General features: G+C 45.2%; 1 protein-coding gene and 1 non-coding gene across 2 annotated transcripts in view; one reads left to right on the forward strand and one right to left on the reverse strand.

The window, feature by feature from the left end:
* The first annotated feature begins 2524 nt into the window (after positions 1-2524).
* trnaf-gaa (transfer RNA phenylalanine (anticodon GAA)) lies at positions 2525-2597 on the forward strand. The gene has a single exon. It is a non-coding gene; the product is annotated as a tRNA-Phe (tRNA).
* Positions 2598-6740: 4143 nt separating this feature from the next.
* Positions 6741-20685, reverse strand: part of LOC139228132 (uncharacterized) — a 34879-nt gene continuing 20934 nt past the window's right edge. The window contains exons 5-6 of the mRNA XM_070859325.1: positions 12430-12520; positions 6741-10285 (exon numbers count right to left, since the gene is read on the reverse strand). Coding sequence (XP_070715426.1) covers positions 10012-10285; positions 12430-12520 — 365 coding nt within the window. The 3' untranslated portion in view covers positions 6741-10011. The remainder of the gene's footprint in view (positions 10286-12429; positions 12521-20685) is intronic.

Raw genomic sequence — 20685 nt, forward strand, 5'->3', positions numbered from 1 at the left:
CAGATCAGCCATGATCTTATTGAATGGCAGAGCAGGCTCGAGGGGCCATATAGCCAACTCCTGCTGCTATTTCTTATGTTCTTATATGTTGAGCTTAATGTTGGGTTAATAAACCTCCAAAGTAACATTACTATTTTGTTTTTGTTTTTTTCTCCCATATATATTTATCTTCCCCCTTCTAAGTAGCCCCTGAGCTGTGACTGTTCCTCAGCCAAGAGAGCAGGTAAGTGACTTACTGCCTGGCTCTTGCAATATCATTGGGACAGCAACAGGAACCAAGGATTACTCGCATTCCATGGGAGGCAATGCCCATAACCAGTGTATCAGAGATCCCAAATAATGGTGAATAGAAACTATAAACACCAATGCCAGAGTATCAGAGTGCTCCCAAATACACACCAGCATCCTAGCAGTCCAAGGCATGTTGAAGTATTGTTGTGTGTCACCACAGATTGCAGTTCAAATCCCAGAAGCAACATGCACAATGTAGCCTTAAAGTTCAATGAGTTCAGTGAATCAAATCAAATAGGTATCTACATATTTCTCTTTTTCAATATTATTTGTCGTCTCCATGCAAACTTTTGTCTGAAGATCCCTGCTGTGTAAATGCAACAGGTACTGAGCTAATTGGATTAGAAAGGCCCCAAATTCGATCCCTGGCCTCAGGAGGTTTTAGCCAGGACGTCATCATCATCATAGGCAGTCCCTCGGTATCGAGGAAGACTTGCTTCCACTTCTTAAAATGAATTCTTAGGTGTCTGAACATTCCAAAACGAGAACCACAGTCTCTGTCACAGGTGGGACAGATAGCCGTTGAGGGAAGGGGTGGGTGGGACAGGTTTGCCACACGCTCTTTCCGCTGCCTGCGCTTGGTTTCTGCATACTCTTGGCGATGAGACTCGAGGTGCTCAGCGCCTTCCCGGATGCACTTCCTCCACTTCGGGCGGTCTTTGGCCAGGGACTCCCAGGTGTCAGTGGGGATGTTGCACTTTATCAGGGAGGCTTTGAGGATGTCCTTGTAACGTTTCTGTTGCCCACATTTGGCTCGTTTGCTGTGAAGGAGTTCCAAGTAGAACGCTTGCTTTGGGAGTCTCGTGTCTGGCATGCGAACAATGTGGCCTGCCCAGCGGAGCTGATCAAGTGTGGGGATGCTGGAAATGTTGACCTGGTCAAGGATGCTAATATTGGTTCGTTTGTCCTCCCAGGGGATTTGTATGATCTTGCGGAGACATTGTTAGTGGTATTCTTCAGCAACTTGAGGTGTCTACTGTACATGGTCCATGTCTCTGAGCCATACGGAGGGAACTAAAATTGGTTTCAGTGTGCCAGGCTTGAAAAAAGAAAGACTCACATTTACATTGCGTCTTTCACGACCTCAGAACATCCAAAAGCGCTTTACAGCCAATGAAGTACTTTTGGAGTGTAGTCACTGTTGTAATGTGGGAAACACAGCAGCCAATTTGCACACAGCATGCTCCCACAAACAGCAATGTGATAATGTCCAGATCATCTGTTTTTAGTGATGTTGGTTGAGGGATAAATATTGGCCAGAATACCAGGAATAACTCCCCTGCTCTTCTTCAAAACAGTGACATGCGATCTTTTACATCCACTTGAGAGAGCAGATGGGGTCTCATTTGTAACATTTCATCCGAAAGAAAGCACCTCAAACAGTGCAGCACTCTCTCAGGTGTCGGCCTAGATTTTTGTGCTCAAGTCTCTGGAGTGGGACTTGAACCCATAACTTTCTGACTCAGGTGAGAGTGAGAGTATTATCGACTGAACCACGGCTGAAGGAGGGGAAATCGGTTTGAGTTCCTACACCCGATTACTAGCCAGTGCCCTTTATTGGAAAGGGCAAATATGTAGACATTGGGTGAAGACAAGATGAGGCTTCAAGGGAGAAGATGGGGTGCAGTGAAAATGAGCAATATAATGAACATAAGTGGAGTTACTGATTTTTGACAGTCTAGCAACATGACCTAGGAACAAGAGACTGTTCTCCCTTGCATCTTTTACGCGTCTTTCAGAACCTGCACTGAACTGTTTTCCGCTCTCTCCTCCTTGTGCCATGCGAACACTCCTATAACTTCTGTTACATCAAAAATTGGTTTATTTCCTTTCTAAATGCTTGGAGTTTGCTTTCACTGCATTAGGTGGCAACCTGTTCCATAAATTAACAATATGAATGCTGAACTCTCACTGCAATTACAGGTCTGTGACCACTACCTGCAGTCCAGGTTCCAGCCAGGCAGTAAGCCAGTTATCCCACACAGGAGTAAGTCCTGCTCATGGATGAGTACATGCATGCACACCGCTCACTCCCAGTGGTTACGTTTAAGGCTGCAAAATTCCTGGATTGGGAAAGGGTGGTGTAATGTATGCACCTGTGAGTATGCTCACAGGTTTGTAGAGCTGTTTCAATCGCTCAGTTGGTAGAGCAGAGGACTGTAGTGGAATACAAAGCAAAATCATCTTTAGGTCGCTGGTTCAATTCCGGCTCGAAGGAACTGGTGTTCTTTGGGCGGAAATAGCTCAGTTGGGAGAGCATTAACCTGAAGATCTAAAGGTCCCTGGTTCAATCCCGGGTTTCGGCAAATTCTGGTTATAGTGTGCTGAAGCCACACTAGTATGAAAACGGACAGATCTTGCAAGCTAATCAGAGTCAGGCCTGGTTAGTACTTAGATGGGAGACCACCTGGCAATACCAGGTGCAGTAGTCTTTGCAACAAAAGAGCTGTTGAGGTACGCCTGCGGCCTTCTAAGAGAGGTGGGCGCCGGAGGGACTGGAGTGCATCATCACCCCTGGCAACTTGATTTTAATGACTGAAACCTAATTTGTTTATTATGTCGGTTTTAGTACCCCCCCACCCCCCTTTTAGTCAGGGGGCACTTGTATAATTTGTGTTTTAGTGCCCTCAACAAAAAACAAGGGGCAGTTGAAAAGTTTTTGCAATGTGCCCCCACCCCCTTTAATCAGGGGGCACTTGATTATTTGTTTCCTACAAAAATAGTTGTAGAGCTGTTGACTTGTGAGTGGCTTAGCCAGTCACGTGATGTTCACAAGACTCAATAAAACCCCAGCCAGTTGGGTTTAGAGAATCCACGATGAAGCAAGTGGTTGTGAGCCTGGTGGATGAACTGGTAATGTGTAGTGAGAAAGTTAGTTGATCCCAGAAAGCATCGATTACTTGAAAAATGTCACAAAATTGTTTGCTTTGGAGCTAAATACAAAACTACTGCCACCTTGCCTTCAGCATTGCTGACAGCAAGCTCCCACAAACAGCAATGGGATTTGCTGTCCCATGTGACACTTCGACTTGAGCAGGCGGATTGGCGAGGGACCCTCTGAAGCTCCCTCACAGGAATGGGTGGTCCGCTGTAACTATCCAAATGACCCCAACCCTGGGATTTGGGGTGGTGTTTAAGGCCCAGTTCATGAGCGGGTGGGGCTCTGCTGTGCTGCTAGTGGAGAAGGACTCCTGGAATATTGGCCTGAAATGTTTTGAAAGTGTGGATGGGCATGTCGGCAGCGTCTAATCATAACTTCAGATAGATTTTTTAAACTCCTGGGATGTCTAAGGGACACATTTTAGACCTAGGAGTTACAGTGTCTGCTGTGGCTCAGTAGCTAGCACTCTCGCCTCGGGGTCAGAAGGTTATGGGTTCCAGTCCCACTCCAGAGATGGGAGTACAAAATTCTAGGCTAACGCTCCGAGGGAGTGCTGTACTGTGGGAGGTGCTGTCTTTTAGATGAAACGCTAAACCGAGGTCCCATCAGCTCTCTCAGGTGTGTGTAAAAGATCCCATGGCACTATTTTGAAGAGGAGCAGGAGAGTTAACACCGGTGTCCTGTGCCAATCGAGGAGCGGCAGTGTCGGGGTCGAGGAGCCGAGCAGTGAGGCAGAGGCCCAGGAGCGACGCAGTGTGTAACAACAGCAGAGTTGGGGGCCCAGGGAAGGTGCAGCACGGGCCAACCCACACTGCAATCTATGGACAGTAGGAGTATGTGTACGTACTAGGTCCGTGCAGCAGAGCTTGGTCTCCAGTCGTCTTGGTTTAACCCTTGCCACTGGACCAAGACCTAGCTGTCAAGCCCGTGTGGTGGCTGGTGTGCAATGGCCACCACACGTTAAAAATTCCACACACAGGCATCTTCCACCCTTCAATATGTAGTTCAGGACCTGGAATGTCAGGTCCCTTATTGAAACACCTGTGAACTCATCCCTTTTTGGTGTGGCAGCAAGTCTTCCTCGATACGAGGGACTGCCTAATACTATACTACTTGTACTAATATTTATCCCTCTATCAACACAACTAAAACAGATTATCTGTTTGTTGGCTTAAAACGACTTCTGTTTGTTCACTTGAGTAGCAACAAATTTAATCTTCTGATTATCATCATTTTATTCTTTAACTTCAGCATAAAAAGCAACTTACAAGCATAGTCCCAGATATAGCACGTTTACTTAGGCATGGCCATCTCCATGCTCTCACACGAAGGAAAAGATTTACATTTATACACTATTTTTGTATCAAACCGGAGCAGGCATTACCTAATATGGTAGTCTCTGGTTCTGCATAGATCAGAAACACAAGTCTCCATCAACAACACACACAAAACATCACGGCCTTGCTGTGTAAGCATAAACCATGAGTCTCGAGACTTCTCTTACCCGAACATAATATTTCTAATCTAGAAGAACATTCTATTATGACTATCAAAGGCTGGTTGGTCACAAAACACCAGCTGTTGCTAAGTGAAATTTCTCTCCCCAGTGATACCAACCACATTATTTCGAGTGAACTAAACACGAACACCTTTCAGAAGCTGAATTAACCAACTTCCATATGCAAACGCTGGTCATTATCATATTGCTGTGCTCCATGCAACGTCAAACCCAAACGTTGCCCCCTTACGGGGATCTCAAGCCATTTCTCTGCCGTGGAATTGGGCCCCGACTCCGACCTTGGATTACCTCTGCAATTTAGGGCTTGGTACAAAACAGACACTGCGGATAAGAGCACCCATAGTGTTGAACGTAAATGAGAGGTGATCCAAAACTCGGCTGCCCATGTCCTAACTCACACCAAGTCCCACTCACCCATCACCCCTGTGCTCGCTGACCGACATTGGCTCCTGGTTAAGCAATGCCTCGATTTCAAAATTCTCATCCTGGTTTTCAAATCCCCCCATAGCCTCGGCCCTCCCTATCTCTGTAATCTCTTCCAGCCCTAAAACCACCCCCACCCCGCCCAGAGATAGAAATATAGAAATCTACAGTGCAGAAGGAGGCCATTTCGACCCATCGTGTCCGTGCCGGCCGACAAAGAGCCACACGGCCCTCGGTCAGAAGTCTTGAAGGTTACATATAAACCTATGAACAATGAACAATGGCGGAAAGGTAAAGAGCACCCAGCCCAAACAGTCCACCCCACACAACTGCGACAGATATCCGCATTCCTCTAATTCTGCCCTCTTGAGCATCCCTGATTATAATTGCTCAACCATTGGCAGTCGTGCTTTCTGTTTCCTAGGCCCCAAGCTCTGGAATTCCCTGCCTAAACCTCTCCGCCTCTCTTTCCTCCTTTAAGATGCGCCTTAAAACCTACGTCTTTGACCAAGCTTTTGGTCAGTTATGCTAATTTCTCCTTATTTGGCTCGGTGTCAAATTCTGTCTCATAATACTCCTGTGAAGCGCCTTGGGATGTTTCACTATGTTAAAGGCGCTATATAAATACAAGTTGCTGCTGTTGAAGAATTGAGCAACAATTGGCCTTGTGGCTGCTTCAGGTTTTGAAATCACATCCACTGCTTCTGCACAAAATACCTCATCATATCTATTTCATCAAACGGGGCCAGCTGTTTAGGGCAGATGTTAGCACTGTTCTCTCAATAAGCGAAGGCACCTGTCCATCAAACTAAACTGGGAAATCCCACAATCGACTGGCCCATTTCAAAGCAGGACCAATCCACTATGTGTGGTTCAAGGCCTTGCACCAATGTCAACCTTACACTTTTCCACATTAAGTAGCAATGGCCATGCCTTGGTCCATCTACTTGCAGACGGTTTTGAACGACGTCACTCTCCTGAGCTTTGGTCACTGGATGACACCGCTTTTGAAGGCGACAGCACAAAGCCTTTAACTTCCACACAGCATGGCCTCAGTAAATTCCAGTACGTTATTTTATGGACGCGTTTATTTGCAACAGAAAAATGTTCTGATTGGGACCCCTCGATCACATGTCCTGATTGTTGATTGCTTTCTCTCCCCCCTCCACCCCCGTCTCTTTCGCTCCCACCTCCGATCTTTTCTCTCCCACAGTAGGCCGTGAAAATGTTCGTCTAGATAATCACAATGATACTTTAGGCAAAAGTCCTGGAGATAATCCAAAAGCCCGAGAAGCAGCTCCAGCGGCAATGAGTTTCACGCGGTTTGGCCCCACTTCTGGCTTCCTCGTAGGTTGCATTGCGCATGCGCGATCGGGTCGAACATGCAAAAAAGGGGCAAAGGCACAGGCACGCATGCGCAGAAGGACACAAAAAAGCTGTTGCAAATAATCACTTTTTAAAAATTGGGTTATGTATCTAATTGGAGCTCGACAGAAACAGTAGATTCTCTTCCTGGTCCTACATCGTTCAAACAAAAGCACATCTAGCTCCGTGTCGTTTTATTCAACCAAATTTGTTGACAAAAGTTTATTTCAATTAAAAATGGTACTTTTTTAATATTGCAAACATAAAGTAGTGCAAGAGGTTTGCTAAATAACCAGCAAATTCAAAGAAGAAAAAGTTGGGGGTACTTAAAATTATCCCCTCTTTTTTTTTTATAAAGTTGCTATTGTTACAATATGGTATCATTACGATATTGTTAATTCAGTCAGCAATTTCCCCTCGTATACAAGTGGGTGCATCCCAGAGTGAGACCCCTGATTTGTGTGACAATTTGTGCAAGGTCGGCCTGGAGGCTGAGCTAGAAACTATTAATAAAAGCCGAGTGCACGGCCTTACCTAGCTAATATCAAAACACTGGCACAGGTGCTTCTGGACCGGCCTGCCGGCTGGCCTGAAGGATCAGTTGCCACAGACTGGAATGGAGCTTGTTTGGGATATTCACAGGCTGCCCCATAAAGCACATCACTGGAGTGACGCAGGATGCAGGCAAAGACTGAAAATTGCAGGGTTCCGTGGCGGGGGACAGAAGTGACCAAATTGACATAATTTCCAAACAAAGCAAAATAACAGAAAATATTTTCCCCTGCGTGTAAAGTTACAGGAGCACATTTTTTTTTTTACTAATCTGATACAAGCTTACTAGAAAAAAAATTCTTTAACTTTATGTACAGAGCAAAATATACCGCACACCTTTAATATTTTTGAATCTGGTGAGACAAGGAGTAATTTGTGCTAAAACCTCTCCTTCAGACTTTCCTTTTCCATTAACTAAAGTTATTTACGTTGTTGGATAAGGGTGGCTAAGGCGTCAGCTGTGGCTCAGTGGGTTCTCCCGCCTCTGAGTCAGAGGGTTGTGGGTTCAAATCCCACTCCAGGGACTTGAGCACATAAATCTAGGCTGACACTCCAGTGCAGTGTTAAGGGAGTGCTGCACTGATGGAGGTGCCGTCTTTTGGATGAGATGTTAAATCGAGGCTCTTTCTACTCCCTCAACTGAATGTAAAAGATCCCATGGCACTATTTCGAAGAAGCGCAGAAGAGCCAATATTTATCCCTCAATCAACATAACAAAAAAAAACAGATTATCAGGTCATTATCACATTGCTGTTTGTGGGAGCTTGCTGTGCGCAAATAGGCTGCCGTGTTTCTTACATTACAACAGTGACTACACTCCAAAAGAACTACATTGGCTGCAAAGCACTCAGACATCCGGTGGTCATGAAAGGCGCTATATAAATCCAAGTCTTTCTTTCTTCTAATAAGTCTATATGGATCGTTACACCATCCAACAATCCGTACTAGTGAGAAGATAGAATGGGCTGGACCTTGCTGGGTGAGGCATCTCGTGGCACAGGGTGCTGGGTAGACTTTTTTCTGCACCCTTCAGCTCAAAGATCTTTTGCACCATAACTTTGCTGGGAGTGCAAGGGCAACTGGGCATCTGGGACCTTAGTGCATACGGGACCAACGGGGATCTCCTTCACCAATCAGATGTTATGGATTGAGAATTAAATAGGGGGACCACTGAGAAGGAGGGTGAATTTGAATCAAATCAGGTAAAGAAAGATAAATAATGAGAGGAAAATAAAGATTAGATTAAGAGAGCGAGAGAAAAGAGAGACAGAAAGGAAACATAAGAAAATCTTAATTTAAAATTTGACATTTTTTAAATCTATAACAATTGACGACATGCAGGAATGAGATTGAACAATTTAAATTGTTCCCATTCTAGGCCAGAGAGACTGGTTGGCATTGTACTAATAATTATCACATCGTTAAAAGGTTCTTGCACTCTTATATTACCAGACTCAAGTTTCTGCGGCGAGTTCAATGGGCAGTTAATGTGCAAATCCAGCAAGTTCTTTAAAGTAACGGGGAGGTGAAGCGCGAGGTGCCTTTTGTGCGAAGCAAACAGCAGAGCGGCGCAAATCGACCAGCAAATTCGGGAGATTCGCAACTCATGGTGCAACTCTTAATCCTTTGAATTTGCTGGGCGATTTGCACATTAATAACATCGGGTATCATTAACTCGCCATTATTTTTCCAGCAAGGTCTGGTCCAATATGAGTATTGGCTAACTAGAGATAGACAGGCCAGGCAGGCTGGAGCAAGCATGCTTGTTAATACAACCCAGACACAGATAATCTGGGAACAACCTGTTCATGGAGCCAGAGCCCAGGCCTGATGGTGCAGCACAGCCAGACTGGAAATATGCTGTTAATACAGGCTGGTTACAAACCAGGAAACATCGTTGTAAATGCTGCAGACTATTTAAATAGATGTACTATTTGCGATGTTTTTTTAAACTATAAAAAGAAACCACTAGGAGCAAAAGGGATAATCTCCCTTCTCTCTGCGCAACAAGTCAGCACAAATGGGTTAATTGGCTCCATATGAAACATGTCGAGATTTATCACATAGCATTTACAACACAGAGACAGAATATTCAGCCCAGCTGAAGTATGCTAGCAGTTAGGCGCCACACGAGCCTCTTCTTCATCTAACCCCACCAACATATCCATTTATTCCTTTCTCCCTTATGTGCTTATTCAGCTTCCCCTTAAATGCATCTATGCTGTTTGCCTCAACTATTCTTTGTGGCAGCGAGTTCCATATTGGTGACTATCTTATATTTATGGCCTCTAGTTTTGGTCTCCCCAACAGGTGGAAACATCTCTATGTCTACCCTATCAACCCCCTTCATAACTTTAATGCGTCGTCTAACCAAGGTTCGATATAAATTTAACATAACTTCTCAGCTTTTCAATTCTATCCCTCCAGAATTAAACCCCAGTGCTTTATTTATGGCCTTATTATCCTGCATCACTACTTTTAGTGGTTTCTGTATCTGTACTCCTGGGTCCATTTGCTCCTCTACCCCATTTTCCAAGCAGTACATGGCCTCCTTATTCTTCCTACCAAAATGTAACAACTCACACATATCTATAATCAAAATTAATTTTCCAATTACATGCTCATTCTGCAAGATTATTAATGTCCTCCTGTCTTTGGTCGCAGTCTCCCTTGGTATTAACTACAACCCCTCAATTTGGTGTCGTCCACAAATTTTGAAAATGTACTTCCGATTCCCTGGTCCAAACCATTTATGTAAGTTGTGAACAACAGTGGTCCCAGCACCGATCCATGCAGGACACCTTTTTGCCAGTTGGAGTAGCCCCGTCTCTAACCCCTACTCTCCGCTTGCTATTCTGTAGCCAGCTTGCCATCCATTTGTCCTTTTATCTACTAAAACTATTTTACAAAAATCATTTTTTTTTTTTTTAAACTTAATAATAAATTCTCTAAGTGGAGCTCAGTCTTGTAACTTGGGGTTCTACACGTCATCTTCCTTTGCGTCCATGAAAAGGGAACTTATATTTCCATCCTTCCATTCGATCATAATCTCTCCCCGTTTGGCTGAGGTTTGTGGAGATGAACTCGATGGCACCTGGTTCATGGAAATGTAGGCCTGTTTGGTCTGTAACATCTGGTCTATCTCTGTGTAGTTATCAACTTCAGCTGCATACTGTATCATCGTCTTCTGCAAGGACTCTTTCTCTGTTGCAATCTTGTCCTTGGATTCATTCAGTGCCTTAATCTTTTGCTTCCTACAATTGCAAGGAGATAAGAGAGACCGCTGAGTATTGGCCAAGTACATACAACAGGAAGAGGAGAATCCCTTCAAGCTTATTCTCTTCAGGTCCAATGTGAACAGTTTTCATCTCTCTCTGTATTGCCAACTGAATCAGATGTCTCTCCAGTGTCCTGTTACACAATGCTTAGCCCTAGCATCAAACAATTGAGTTACAAGAAATGTTAGAAGAAGCTGGGGCTCGTTAGCCTTGACAGGAGGCGACTGAGAAGGCACCTTACACGAGGTGTACAACATGGTAAATTACATAGATAAGGTTAATCTGGGGCACCGCTTCAAGTTATGCCAGAATGCTCGATCAAGGAGGCATAAGTTAAACTGGTGAAAGGAAAGATGTCAGGGAGAATGTCTTCACACAAAGAGTGATTGACACTTGGACTGATTTTCCAGGGAGGGCAGTGAAAGTGAAAAAAGTTAGACTCGTTCAAGAGTCGATTATAGGACATGATGAGAAGGAGCAAGGTTTTTATCTGCTGAGTGGATGAGCCAAGATGGTCCAAATTCCCTCCCTCATCCACATGCATCTGCCTCAACTGAGTCAGCGTCCACTTTGCTGGATGATCATTTATTTCGTCCCCAAGTCATATTAAGCTTTTAATCGTCATTGTCTGGGTTCAACTTTTCCTTTTCCACATAGAATTCTTAAATCCACATTATTGAGTCTTTTGACTATTTTGCAAACTGAGGTCTTGTTCAATTTTCAATAAAAATCAATTAAAAATCTTTAGCTTATTACTCACACTTCGAACCGATAGCCTCTTTTGTGAATTATTTTTATACTTTGAGGACACATTATCTGCTCTTTATAACTGCCACCCTTACCCCCCATGTTTCCAACAACGATGACTTGCATTTATAGAACAAGTTAAATGTCAAAAAACGGCCCAAGGAACTTCACAGAGACACAATCAATAAGAATGGATGCCTAGACAAAGAAGATATTGGGCTCAATTTTCCCCAAAGCATTTTTTTGGAGTACTTGAAGAATTACACCCGATTTTTGGGAGCCTAAGTGTACCAAAAGACAGATTCTAAGTTTCCCCATTGGATTTCTTCATTTTGGCCTGGCGTAACCCAACCTTTAGTTTTGGGGGGCGGAGGCTTGATGTGTGGCAAAAAGATCGGGCTGCCATGTTAGGTCGGTTGGTCGGTTGGCTGGCTGGCCGGCCGGCCTAAGCAGAATTGAAGTAACTCTCAGCTGGCCAAACTTCCCTAAATGGCCAGAATTGGCGTAGGTGGCTGGTTACGCCCCTTTTGGCTGAAAAAAAAACTGACCTAAAAAAATCGTAAGTAACTGAGTTACACTGGTGCAAATTGATTGGGGAAACAGAGGCAGGGGGGAAAGCGGGCGATGTTATGGAAGTGCAATGTAGGTTGTCTTGGTGATGGGGAGTATATGGGGTTCGGAGCTCAGCTCCGGACTGAATTGGATGCTGGCGTTACGAGCAATCTAGTTCAGCATTGGTTAGTGGCTGGAAGAGGAGGTCGGACTCTTCTCTCAATGTCTTCCATTGCTGGAGGAGGCCAGTCTCACTCAAAGCAATTCAGATCAAGATTTTCGCCGATGTCCAACCCTGCTACATGGCAGTGTTACAGCATCACTTATTTATTAAAGAAATATTTTGCATACTATGAACACACCAACTAATCTTTTTACTGTTACAATTTACTCTCAACAATTTTGTTTTCTTTTCATCCCCGACCTTTGTTTCAGTTTAATGCCTTTTCTAATCTCGTTCTCTCTCAGTGTCCTTAAAAATCTCTCAATACAGCTGTATCTTTTGTTTATGCTTTTTAAACTTCCCCTTCGTGATTTATGTCTAGATTTTTGATATCACCATTTTTATACAGAAGGGGGTGGCGAGGGAAGAGATAAGAGAATAAACAGGAACATTTATTGGTGAACCTGCTTAACAGAACCTCATGGCATTGAACCCGAATGTTCCAGTGCAAAGGAAGATTAGTCACAATGTACAACCTTCAGAATGAACATGACCCGTCAGCTAGAAAAGTTCTTTACTGCAGAAAACAGAAATATGTGGAAAGTTGTACAAAATAGCAAACAATACACTGGGATGATAACAGCAAGACCTGACTTACTTGTTTGCCCGAGAGCTTAATACCAGAATGAGGAAACCTAGGAACAGTGCCCCGAATGCAAGCGCTAATATAGAATAGTTCCAGTTAGTGGCTGTAAGAGAAAAGAGAAATGCCAATCAAATTATACAAGCATAGCTGGTAACATACTCAATGGAATCACCATTTGTTGCACGTGCTACCTGGAGACGAAGCAATCTCTAAAGCCTGACAGCAGGCACTTCTAGCCATAGGTCTTTAGTACAATGCCCTGACTGGAGAGTCAAGAACTAGGGCCGTAGTCTCAGGGTAAAAGGGTCAGCCATTTAGGACGGAGATGAGGATAAATTTCTTCACTCAGAGGGTTGTGAATCTTTGGAATTCTCTGCCCCAGAGGGCTATGGATGCGGAGTCTCTGAGTATATTCAGGATTGAGATTTTTCGACACTAATGGAATCAAGGGATATGGGGATAGGGCAGGAATGGAGGTAGATGATTGGCCATGATCTTATTGAATGGAGAAGTGGCTCGAGGGGCCGTAGGGCCTACTCCCATTTCTTATGGCCACATGGCCAATTCTGCTGGTTAATGGTCACTGCTGTTCCTGAAGAACAACCCAAGGTGGGTATCCCTCAAACATTCCTTCCCTCGTTTGAGAGAAAATACCTGGCCTGCATTCAGCACTTCTCCACAATGCACAGAGATCAGGAGGTCCTCCGGTGGAAATTGTGGGCACTAACTGGTGTCTCTCAACCCCAAGGCATTTTGTGGTGCATTTCCAAGGCACTGCACTATCACACAATCCCTTAAAACATTGTTGATTGCTGCTGCACCGTAAACTGCATCAGAATCTGGAGTGTGCAAATAAAAGGCAAACTGCAAATATTTTACAGGTCTGCCAGCATCTGGAGAGAGAAAAATAGACCACCACATTGTGTGTGGACCTTTCATTGGAGCTGGATTGAATAGGACTGAGCAAAAAGAGGAGGAGAAAGGGAACAGATGGAAGTCAAGGGTTTGGAATACTAATTCCAGCCTCAGAGAATCAATTGGGCAGGTTTAAAAAAAAACATGGATGATATACAGGCATTAATGGAACAAACGGGCATGAAAATAGCCAATTAGGTGGCAACATTGCATGGGAAAGACACAAAACCCTTTCTGTTCTCTTCCATCGCCCCAGCCCTCCCCCCATCTTGTTTGTTCCATTGAGAGACTCACTTACCTTCCAGGTTCTAATTCTGATGAGGGTGCTACACCCAAAGGATTGGCCTGTCCTCTCTGTCAGATGCTGTGCACTTCCAACATTATCAGAACCCTGAAATCCTATAAATAGGATGTGCTGAGACCTATGCACCGTAGCCCCACATTCTCAGTAATATCTACAACAGGCGGCAGTGGAAGTATTTGAAAGCTAGAAAATTATTGGTTTGAGGAACAGAAAAGGATACATGGTCCAACAAACCTCTTCTTTCGGTTGAGTTCCATCTACCTAGTAGTATAGTGATTATGTTACGGGACGAGTAATACAGAGGCCTGGATTAGTAATCCCAACTTCAAACCTCAGCACAGAAATTTGAGAACGTGAATTAAATTTAAAACTAAAATCTGGAAATGAAAAGCTGGTATCAGTAAAATTGATCTTGAAGCTGTCAGAATGTTGTAAAAACCCATCTGGTTCAGTAATTTCCTTCAGGGACGGAAACCTGCCGTCTTTACCCAGTGCAGCCTATAGGTGACTCCAGTCCACAACAATGTGATTGACTCTTAACTGCCCTCTGAAGTGGCCTAGAATGCAGGAATACTGCCCTTGCAGGCGACACCCTAATCTCCAAAATGAATAAAAGACAATTCCCACAATCCCTTCTCTCCTAAGATACACATAGTTGCCTCATTTATTATTTGCATTAATGGCATTCTGAGGTAACTCATTCCATTAGTAACACCATCCTGATTGACTACTCTTATTCATAGGATTACATAGAATATACGGCACAGAAACAGGTCATTCAGCCTATGCCGGCATTTATGCTCCAATCGAGCCTCCTCCAGTCTTTCCTCATCTAAATCTATTCACATAACCCTCGATTCACTTCTCCCTCATATGCTTGACCAGCCTCCCCTTAAATGCATTGACACTATTCGCTTCAAACCACTCCCTGTGGCAGCGAATTCCACATTCTCACCACTCTCTGGGTAAAGAAGTTACTTCTGAATTCACTATTGGATTTCTTGATGGCAATCTTATATTGATGGCCTCTAGCTATTCCTAATTTTTTAAACTACAGGTATAACTTTTAACATACATTCCCCTCATTTCTCTTGACTTTCATAGCTTATTGACTTTAATGAACATTTCCACATATAGAATAACGTTGTGTCAAACAGCTCATCTTTCAAAGAATTGATATTTCACACAAAAATTGGATGTGTTTTGTGGATGTCAGCTCTGAATAGGTCATCAGTAAGTAGCGGGCAGACTGGAGAATGCAGTAGTAAATATCCCTGGATGGTGTTCTGGGGCAACGTTCCCGCTAAGCCGTGTGGAGGTCCCGTGCAGGTTGCTCACCAGCTCTATAATGGGAATAATCATTCATGCACGAACGCTTGAATGGGCCGCACAGCCAGTTAAAGGGCCAGCGCACCAAAACAAAATGACGGGAAACATTGCTGCAGAGCCGAGATTCACTTTATAAAATAGCATTGATTATCTGTCAAGGAAATCTCATTAGGCCTACTTAAAGAACTGAATAACAACTTGCAATCAGCTTCCGGAGCACAATCGATTTTTGGCCAGGGGTATCAAGGAAAAACTGGAATTTGAAAGTTAACAAGAACGTATATGCTGGAAATATATGAAGAGAATAGGCAGGTTAACAATTCTGATGAGGGCTCTCCACTTGAAAAGTTAACCCTGCTTTCCTCTTGCAGATGTCAACTTGTCTGCTGTGTAGTTCCTGCCCATTGGGTTTTTATTTTAGCGCTATCCCATCAGCCGGATGGATACGCCCATGGAAGGCCAGCCAATCACATTCACTCTCATGAAATGGTGCTCAGCTTCTGTAGAGAACCTGTGCACTGCAAGATAATTTTATCATTAAAGTGTTGGTTAAATGTTTAACCTGGAGATGGGGGGCCGTAATAATGGTTGGTGGGATTGCTAGACATGGAACGATTCTCCATTATGGAGTTGACTCCTTCAGGAGAGAAGGGAGAAAATAGGTGAGAAAAGGAAGGGCAAACGAACCCACCATTTTAAATAGCAGGGTAGGGTGACTGGATAGAAACATAGAAAATAGGTGCAGGAGTAGGCCATTCGGCCCTTTAAGCCTGCACCACCATTCAATAAGATCATGGCTGATCATGCAACTTCAGTACCCCATTCCTGCATTCTCTCCATACCCCTTGATCCCTTTAGCCGTAAGGGTCACATCTAACTCCCTTTTGACTATATCTAACGAACTGGCCTCAACAACTTTTTGTGGTAGAAAATTCCACAGGTTCACAATTCTCTGAGTGAAGAAGTTTCTCCTCATCTCAGTATTAAATGGCTTACCCCTTATCCTTGGACTATGTACACTGGTTCTGGACTTCCCCAACATCGGGAACATTCTTCTTGCATCTAACCTGTCCAATCCCGTCGGAATATTATATATTTCCATGAGATCCCCTCTCATTCTTCTAAATTCCAGTGAATATAAGCCTAGTCAATCCAGTCTTTCTTCATATGTCAGTCCTGCCATCCTGGGAATCAGTCTAGTGAACCTTCGCTGTACTCCCTCAATAGCAAGAATGTCCTTCCTCAGATAAGGAGACCAAAACTGCACACAATATTCAAGGTGTGGTCTCACCAAGGCAAAGATCTGCAACACCAGAACTTAACCAACGTTCAGATGCCCGAATGCAATTCTGCGCTTATGTCCGCGCACTTGTGTGCAGAGATCCATTTGCACTGGGCAGAGAAGTGACATGAAGCCAGCAGTATTGCTTAGATCTGCTAGCCCTGGGTCACTCTCAGCTGGTGCCATTCTCAGACCAGTTACCTGCAGTATGACAGATCTTAATGGCTCAGTTTTGAAACTGTAGATCTCATCAGGTTAATCTACTGAAAAAAAGTTCCCCTCCAGCAACATTCCTCCTTTAATTTTTCAAGTGACCTTGAAAGGTCTGTGTCATGTATTCAACTACCATTGTAACCCATGCATAAGCTGACCTAAGTTGTACACCTTGAGAACATTGACCACAAGGGGTGAACTTGTGGGAGACACTCCTAACCTGGACTTTCAGGTGTAAAAGGGGAAGCTCCACCCACCTTCATCACTTGAGGCCTTGGTAATAAAGGTAACTGGTCAGAGAGTGACCTTCTCTCAAGTATGGGCCTCGTGTGCATTTATACTGTATAGTAAGGACATATCATTGGCGACAAGAAACTGGGATTTAAACCACGCGAGCATGGCCACTAGCAGCACAGAAGAGAGGTACTGTGTTGGTGATGATTGGGACGACTTTATTGAGAGACTACAGCAAAGTTTTGTCACGATGGAATGGTTGGGACAGAATTCGGCCGACAAACGCAGGGCTCATCTCTTGACAGTTTGTGGATCCAGAACATACTCCCTGATGAAGGACCTTCTAGCGCCAGAGAAGCCAGCGGACAAGGCATTCGAAGAACTCAGTAAGTGGATCGGGGAACACCTTAAACCGGCGAGCAGCATGAACATGGCGAGATACCGGTTTTACACACACCAGCGGCGAGAAAGGCAAAGCGTTCCTGACTTCGTGGCAGATCTCCGGCGACTGGCGAGCCTATGTAAGTGCATGCAGAGCGGAGATGCTGCAAGACTTTTTTTTATTGAGGGCATCGGGCACACGCTGGGGTTTTCAGGAAACTGATTGAGACCAAAGACTTGACCTTGGAAGCGATGGCTCTGATAGCCCAGGCATTTATCTCAGGGGAGGAAGAGACCAGAATGATGTATGACAAAAATCTTGGCTCAAATGCGGCAAACAACTAGGGAGTCAACATTGTTAACGCGGCACACAGTTCTCTAGGCAGACAAGGGCAATCGGACATGCCCCAGCATGTCGTCGAACCCAAAGGGGGAATTCAACAGAGACAATGGCTAGCTGAACGGCGATTCATGCCATCGCAATGGACAATGCAGCCAGGAATGGGGCCATCAACACCTGTTAATGGTGTGCTTAAGGACAGTTACAGAGACAGTCAGAGATGATCGGCTGGTAATGGACCTTTTGTTTCCAACAATGGGGCCTCCAGCTCATGCTGGAGGTGTGGAGGCAAACGCCCAGCCAGAGCTTGCAGGTATCAGCAATATACCTGCAGAAACTGCAACGTCAGCGGTCACTTGAAGCATATGTGCAGGAAGCCTGCAGCCAGGTTGATGTACGAGGAGGATGGGTCCGATGTAAGCCCTACGAGGCCAAATGGACACTGGGGGAAATCGCTGGAAGCTGAAGTTCAGCGAGTTCATGTGGAGCACATATACAGTTCATATAACAGGACGTCACCGATAATGATGAAAGTGCTCCTCAATGGCATCCCAGTATTAATGGAGCTAGGCACGGGGGCCAGCCAGTCCCTGATGAGTATCAAAAAATTTGAAAGGTTGTGGGTGTCCAAGGCCAGGGGGCCAAAATTATTGCCAATTGTCGCACACCTACGGGCATATACAAAGGAGATCATTTTGGTGCTAGGCAGCGCCACGGTATTCGTGACCCACAAAGATTCGGAGAACAGGTTGCCACTCTGGATTGTCCCTGGGGACGGTCCCGCACAACTGGGGAGGAGTTGGCTTGCTGTCATGAACTGGAAATGGGGCGATGTCAATGCAATTTCTTCTGTGGAGCGAGTATCATGCTCACAGGTCCTGGACAAATTTGACTCATTATTTCAACCCAGCATTGGCACTTTCATGGGGGCCAAGGTAGTGATTCACATAAACCTGGACGTCAGGCCAGTACACCACAAGCCCAGAGCGGTGCCGTACGTGATGCGGGAAAAGATAGAATTCAAACTGGACTGCCTGCTGAGGGAAGGCATCCTCTCGCCAGTTGAATTTGTGGCGATTACAAGGTCACCATCAATCGGGTGTCACTCCAAGACCAGTACCCACTACCGAGAGCGGAGGATCTCTTTGCGACGCTATTCGGTGGCAAACTTTTTTCAAAATTGGATCTGACCTCAGCTTACATGACCCAGGAGCTGGCAACTGAGTCGAAGAAGCTGACCACCATCAGGACAGACAAGCGGTTGTTTGAGTACAACAGATGTCCGTTCGGGATTCGTTCGGCCGCCGCGATCTTTCAGCGAAATATGAAAAGCCTCCTCAAGTCGATTCCAGGGACGGTGGTTTTTCAAGAAAACATCCTCATCACGGGTCGCGATACTGAAGAACACCTCCACAACCTGGAGGAGGTGCTACGCAGACTGGACCGGGTAGTGCTGTGACTGAAAAAGGCGAAGCGCATCTTCATAGCTCCAGAGGTAGAATTCCTGGGGAGGAGGGTAGCAGCAGACGGGATCAGACCGACTGCGTCCAAAACGGAAGCGATCCAGAGAGCACCCAGACCCCATAACACGACGGAGCTGCGTTCGTTCCTGGGGCTCCTGAACTATTTCGGTAACTTTCTTCCCAAATTAAGCACACTGTTAGAGCCGCTACATGTGCTCCTACACAAAGGTCGCGATTGTGTCTGGGAGGACAGCCAGGAAAGGGCTTTTGATGGAGCATAACAAATTGCATGCTCTAACAAACTCTTAACGTTATATGACCCATGTTAGAAACTTGTTTAAACGTGCGATGCGTTGTCCTTTGGGGTCAGATGTGTGTTGCAGCATGTGAATACCAATGGTCAGTTACAGCTGGTAGCTTATGCCTCCAGAAATCTGTCCCAGGCAGAAACGGACTACGGGATGGTAGAAAAGGAAGCGCTAGCATGTGTATATGCAGTAAAAAAAAAATGCACTAGTACCTGTTTGGCAGGAAATTTGAGCTGGTGACAGATCACAAACCCCTAACGTCCCTTTTGGCCGACAACAAGGCCATAAATGCGAATGCATCGGCCCGCATACAGAGGTGGGCACTTACGTTAGCCGCCTATGACTACACAATTCGGCACAGACCGGGCACTGAAAACTGCGCCGATGCACTCAGCAGGCTCCCACTAGCCACCATTGAGGGGGCAACTGAGCATGATGCTGAGATAGTCATGACTGTTGAAGCTTTTGAAAGTGAAGGCTCACCTGTGACAGCCCGTCAGATTAAAGTCTGGATGAATAAAGACCCGCTACTGTCTTTAGTTAAGAAATGTGTCCTGAATGGGGACTGGGCAGCTACGTACGGGGCATGCGCTGAGGAATTTAAACCGTTTCATAGGCGCAAGGATGAACTCTCGATTCAGGCCGATTGATTGCCTATTGTGGGGAAACTGAGTAGTCATGCCCCAGATGGGCAGAGAGGTGTTTATCAGAGAACTTCACAATGAGCACCCGGGCATTGTCATGATGAAGGCAATTGCCAGGTCACACATTTGGTGACCAGGGATAGATGCAGACCTGGAACTTTGTGTTCGCAGGTGCAACACGTGTGCTCAGCTGGGCAACGCAGTCAGGGAAGCCTCCCTTAGCCCCTGGCCATGGCGTGCCAAGCCATGGTCACGCATCCATGTGGACTACGCAGGTCCTTTCATGGGAAAAATGTTTTTGGTTGTAGTAGACGCCTACTCCAAAATGGATTGAATGTGCCATTTTAAATTCAAGCACATCCTCTGCCACAGTAGAAAGTCTACGGGCAATGTTCGCCGCCCATGGTCTACCGGATGTCTTGGTCAGCAACAATAGCCCGTGCTTCACAAGCACTGAATTCTAGGACGTCATGGCAGGCAATGGAATCAATCATGTCAGAATGGCACCATTCAAGCCGGCCTCAAACGTCCAGGCGGAACGAGCAGTGCAGATAATCAAACAGGGGATGCTCAGAATCCAAGACGGTTCCCTACAAAGCCGCTTATCACGCCTCCTGTTGGCCAATAGATTCCGACCACACTCGCTCACAAGGGTTCCACCCGCAGAGCTGCTAATGAAAAGGACGCTCAAAACCAGGTTATCCCTTATACACCCTACTATGAAAGAAATTGTTGAGAGCAGGCGTCAGTCACAATGTGACTACCATGACAGGAATACGAGGACGCGATGTATTGATTTCAATGACCTGTTTTTGTCCTTAATTACACTGCAGGGCCCAAATGGCTTGCAGGCAC

Source organism: Pristiophorus japonicus, chromosome 17 (assembly GCF_044704955.1).
Source record: "Pristiophorus japonicus isolate sPriJap1 chromosome 17, sPriJap1.hap1, whole genome shotgun sequence".
Taxonomy (NCBI): Eukaryota; Metazoa; Chordata; class Chondrichthyes; family Pristiophoridae; genus Pristiophorus; species Pristiophorus japonicus.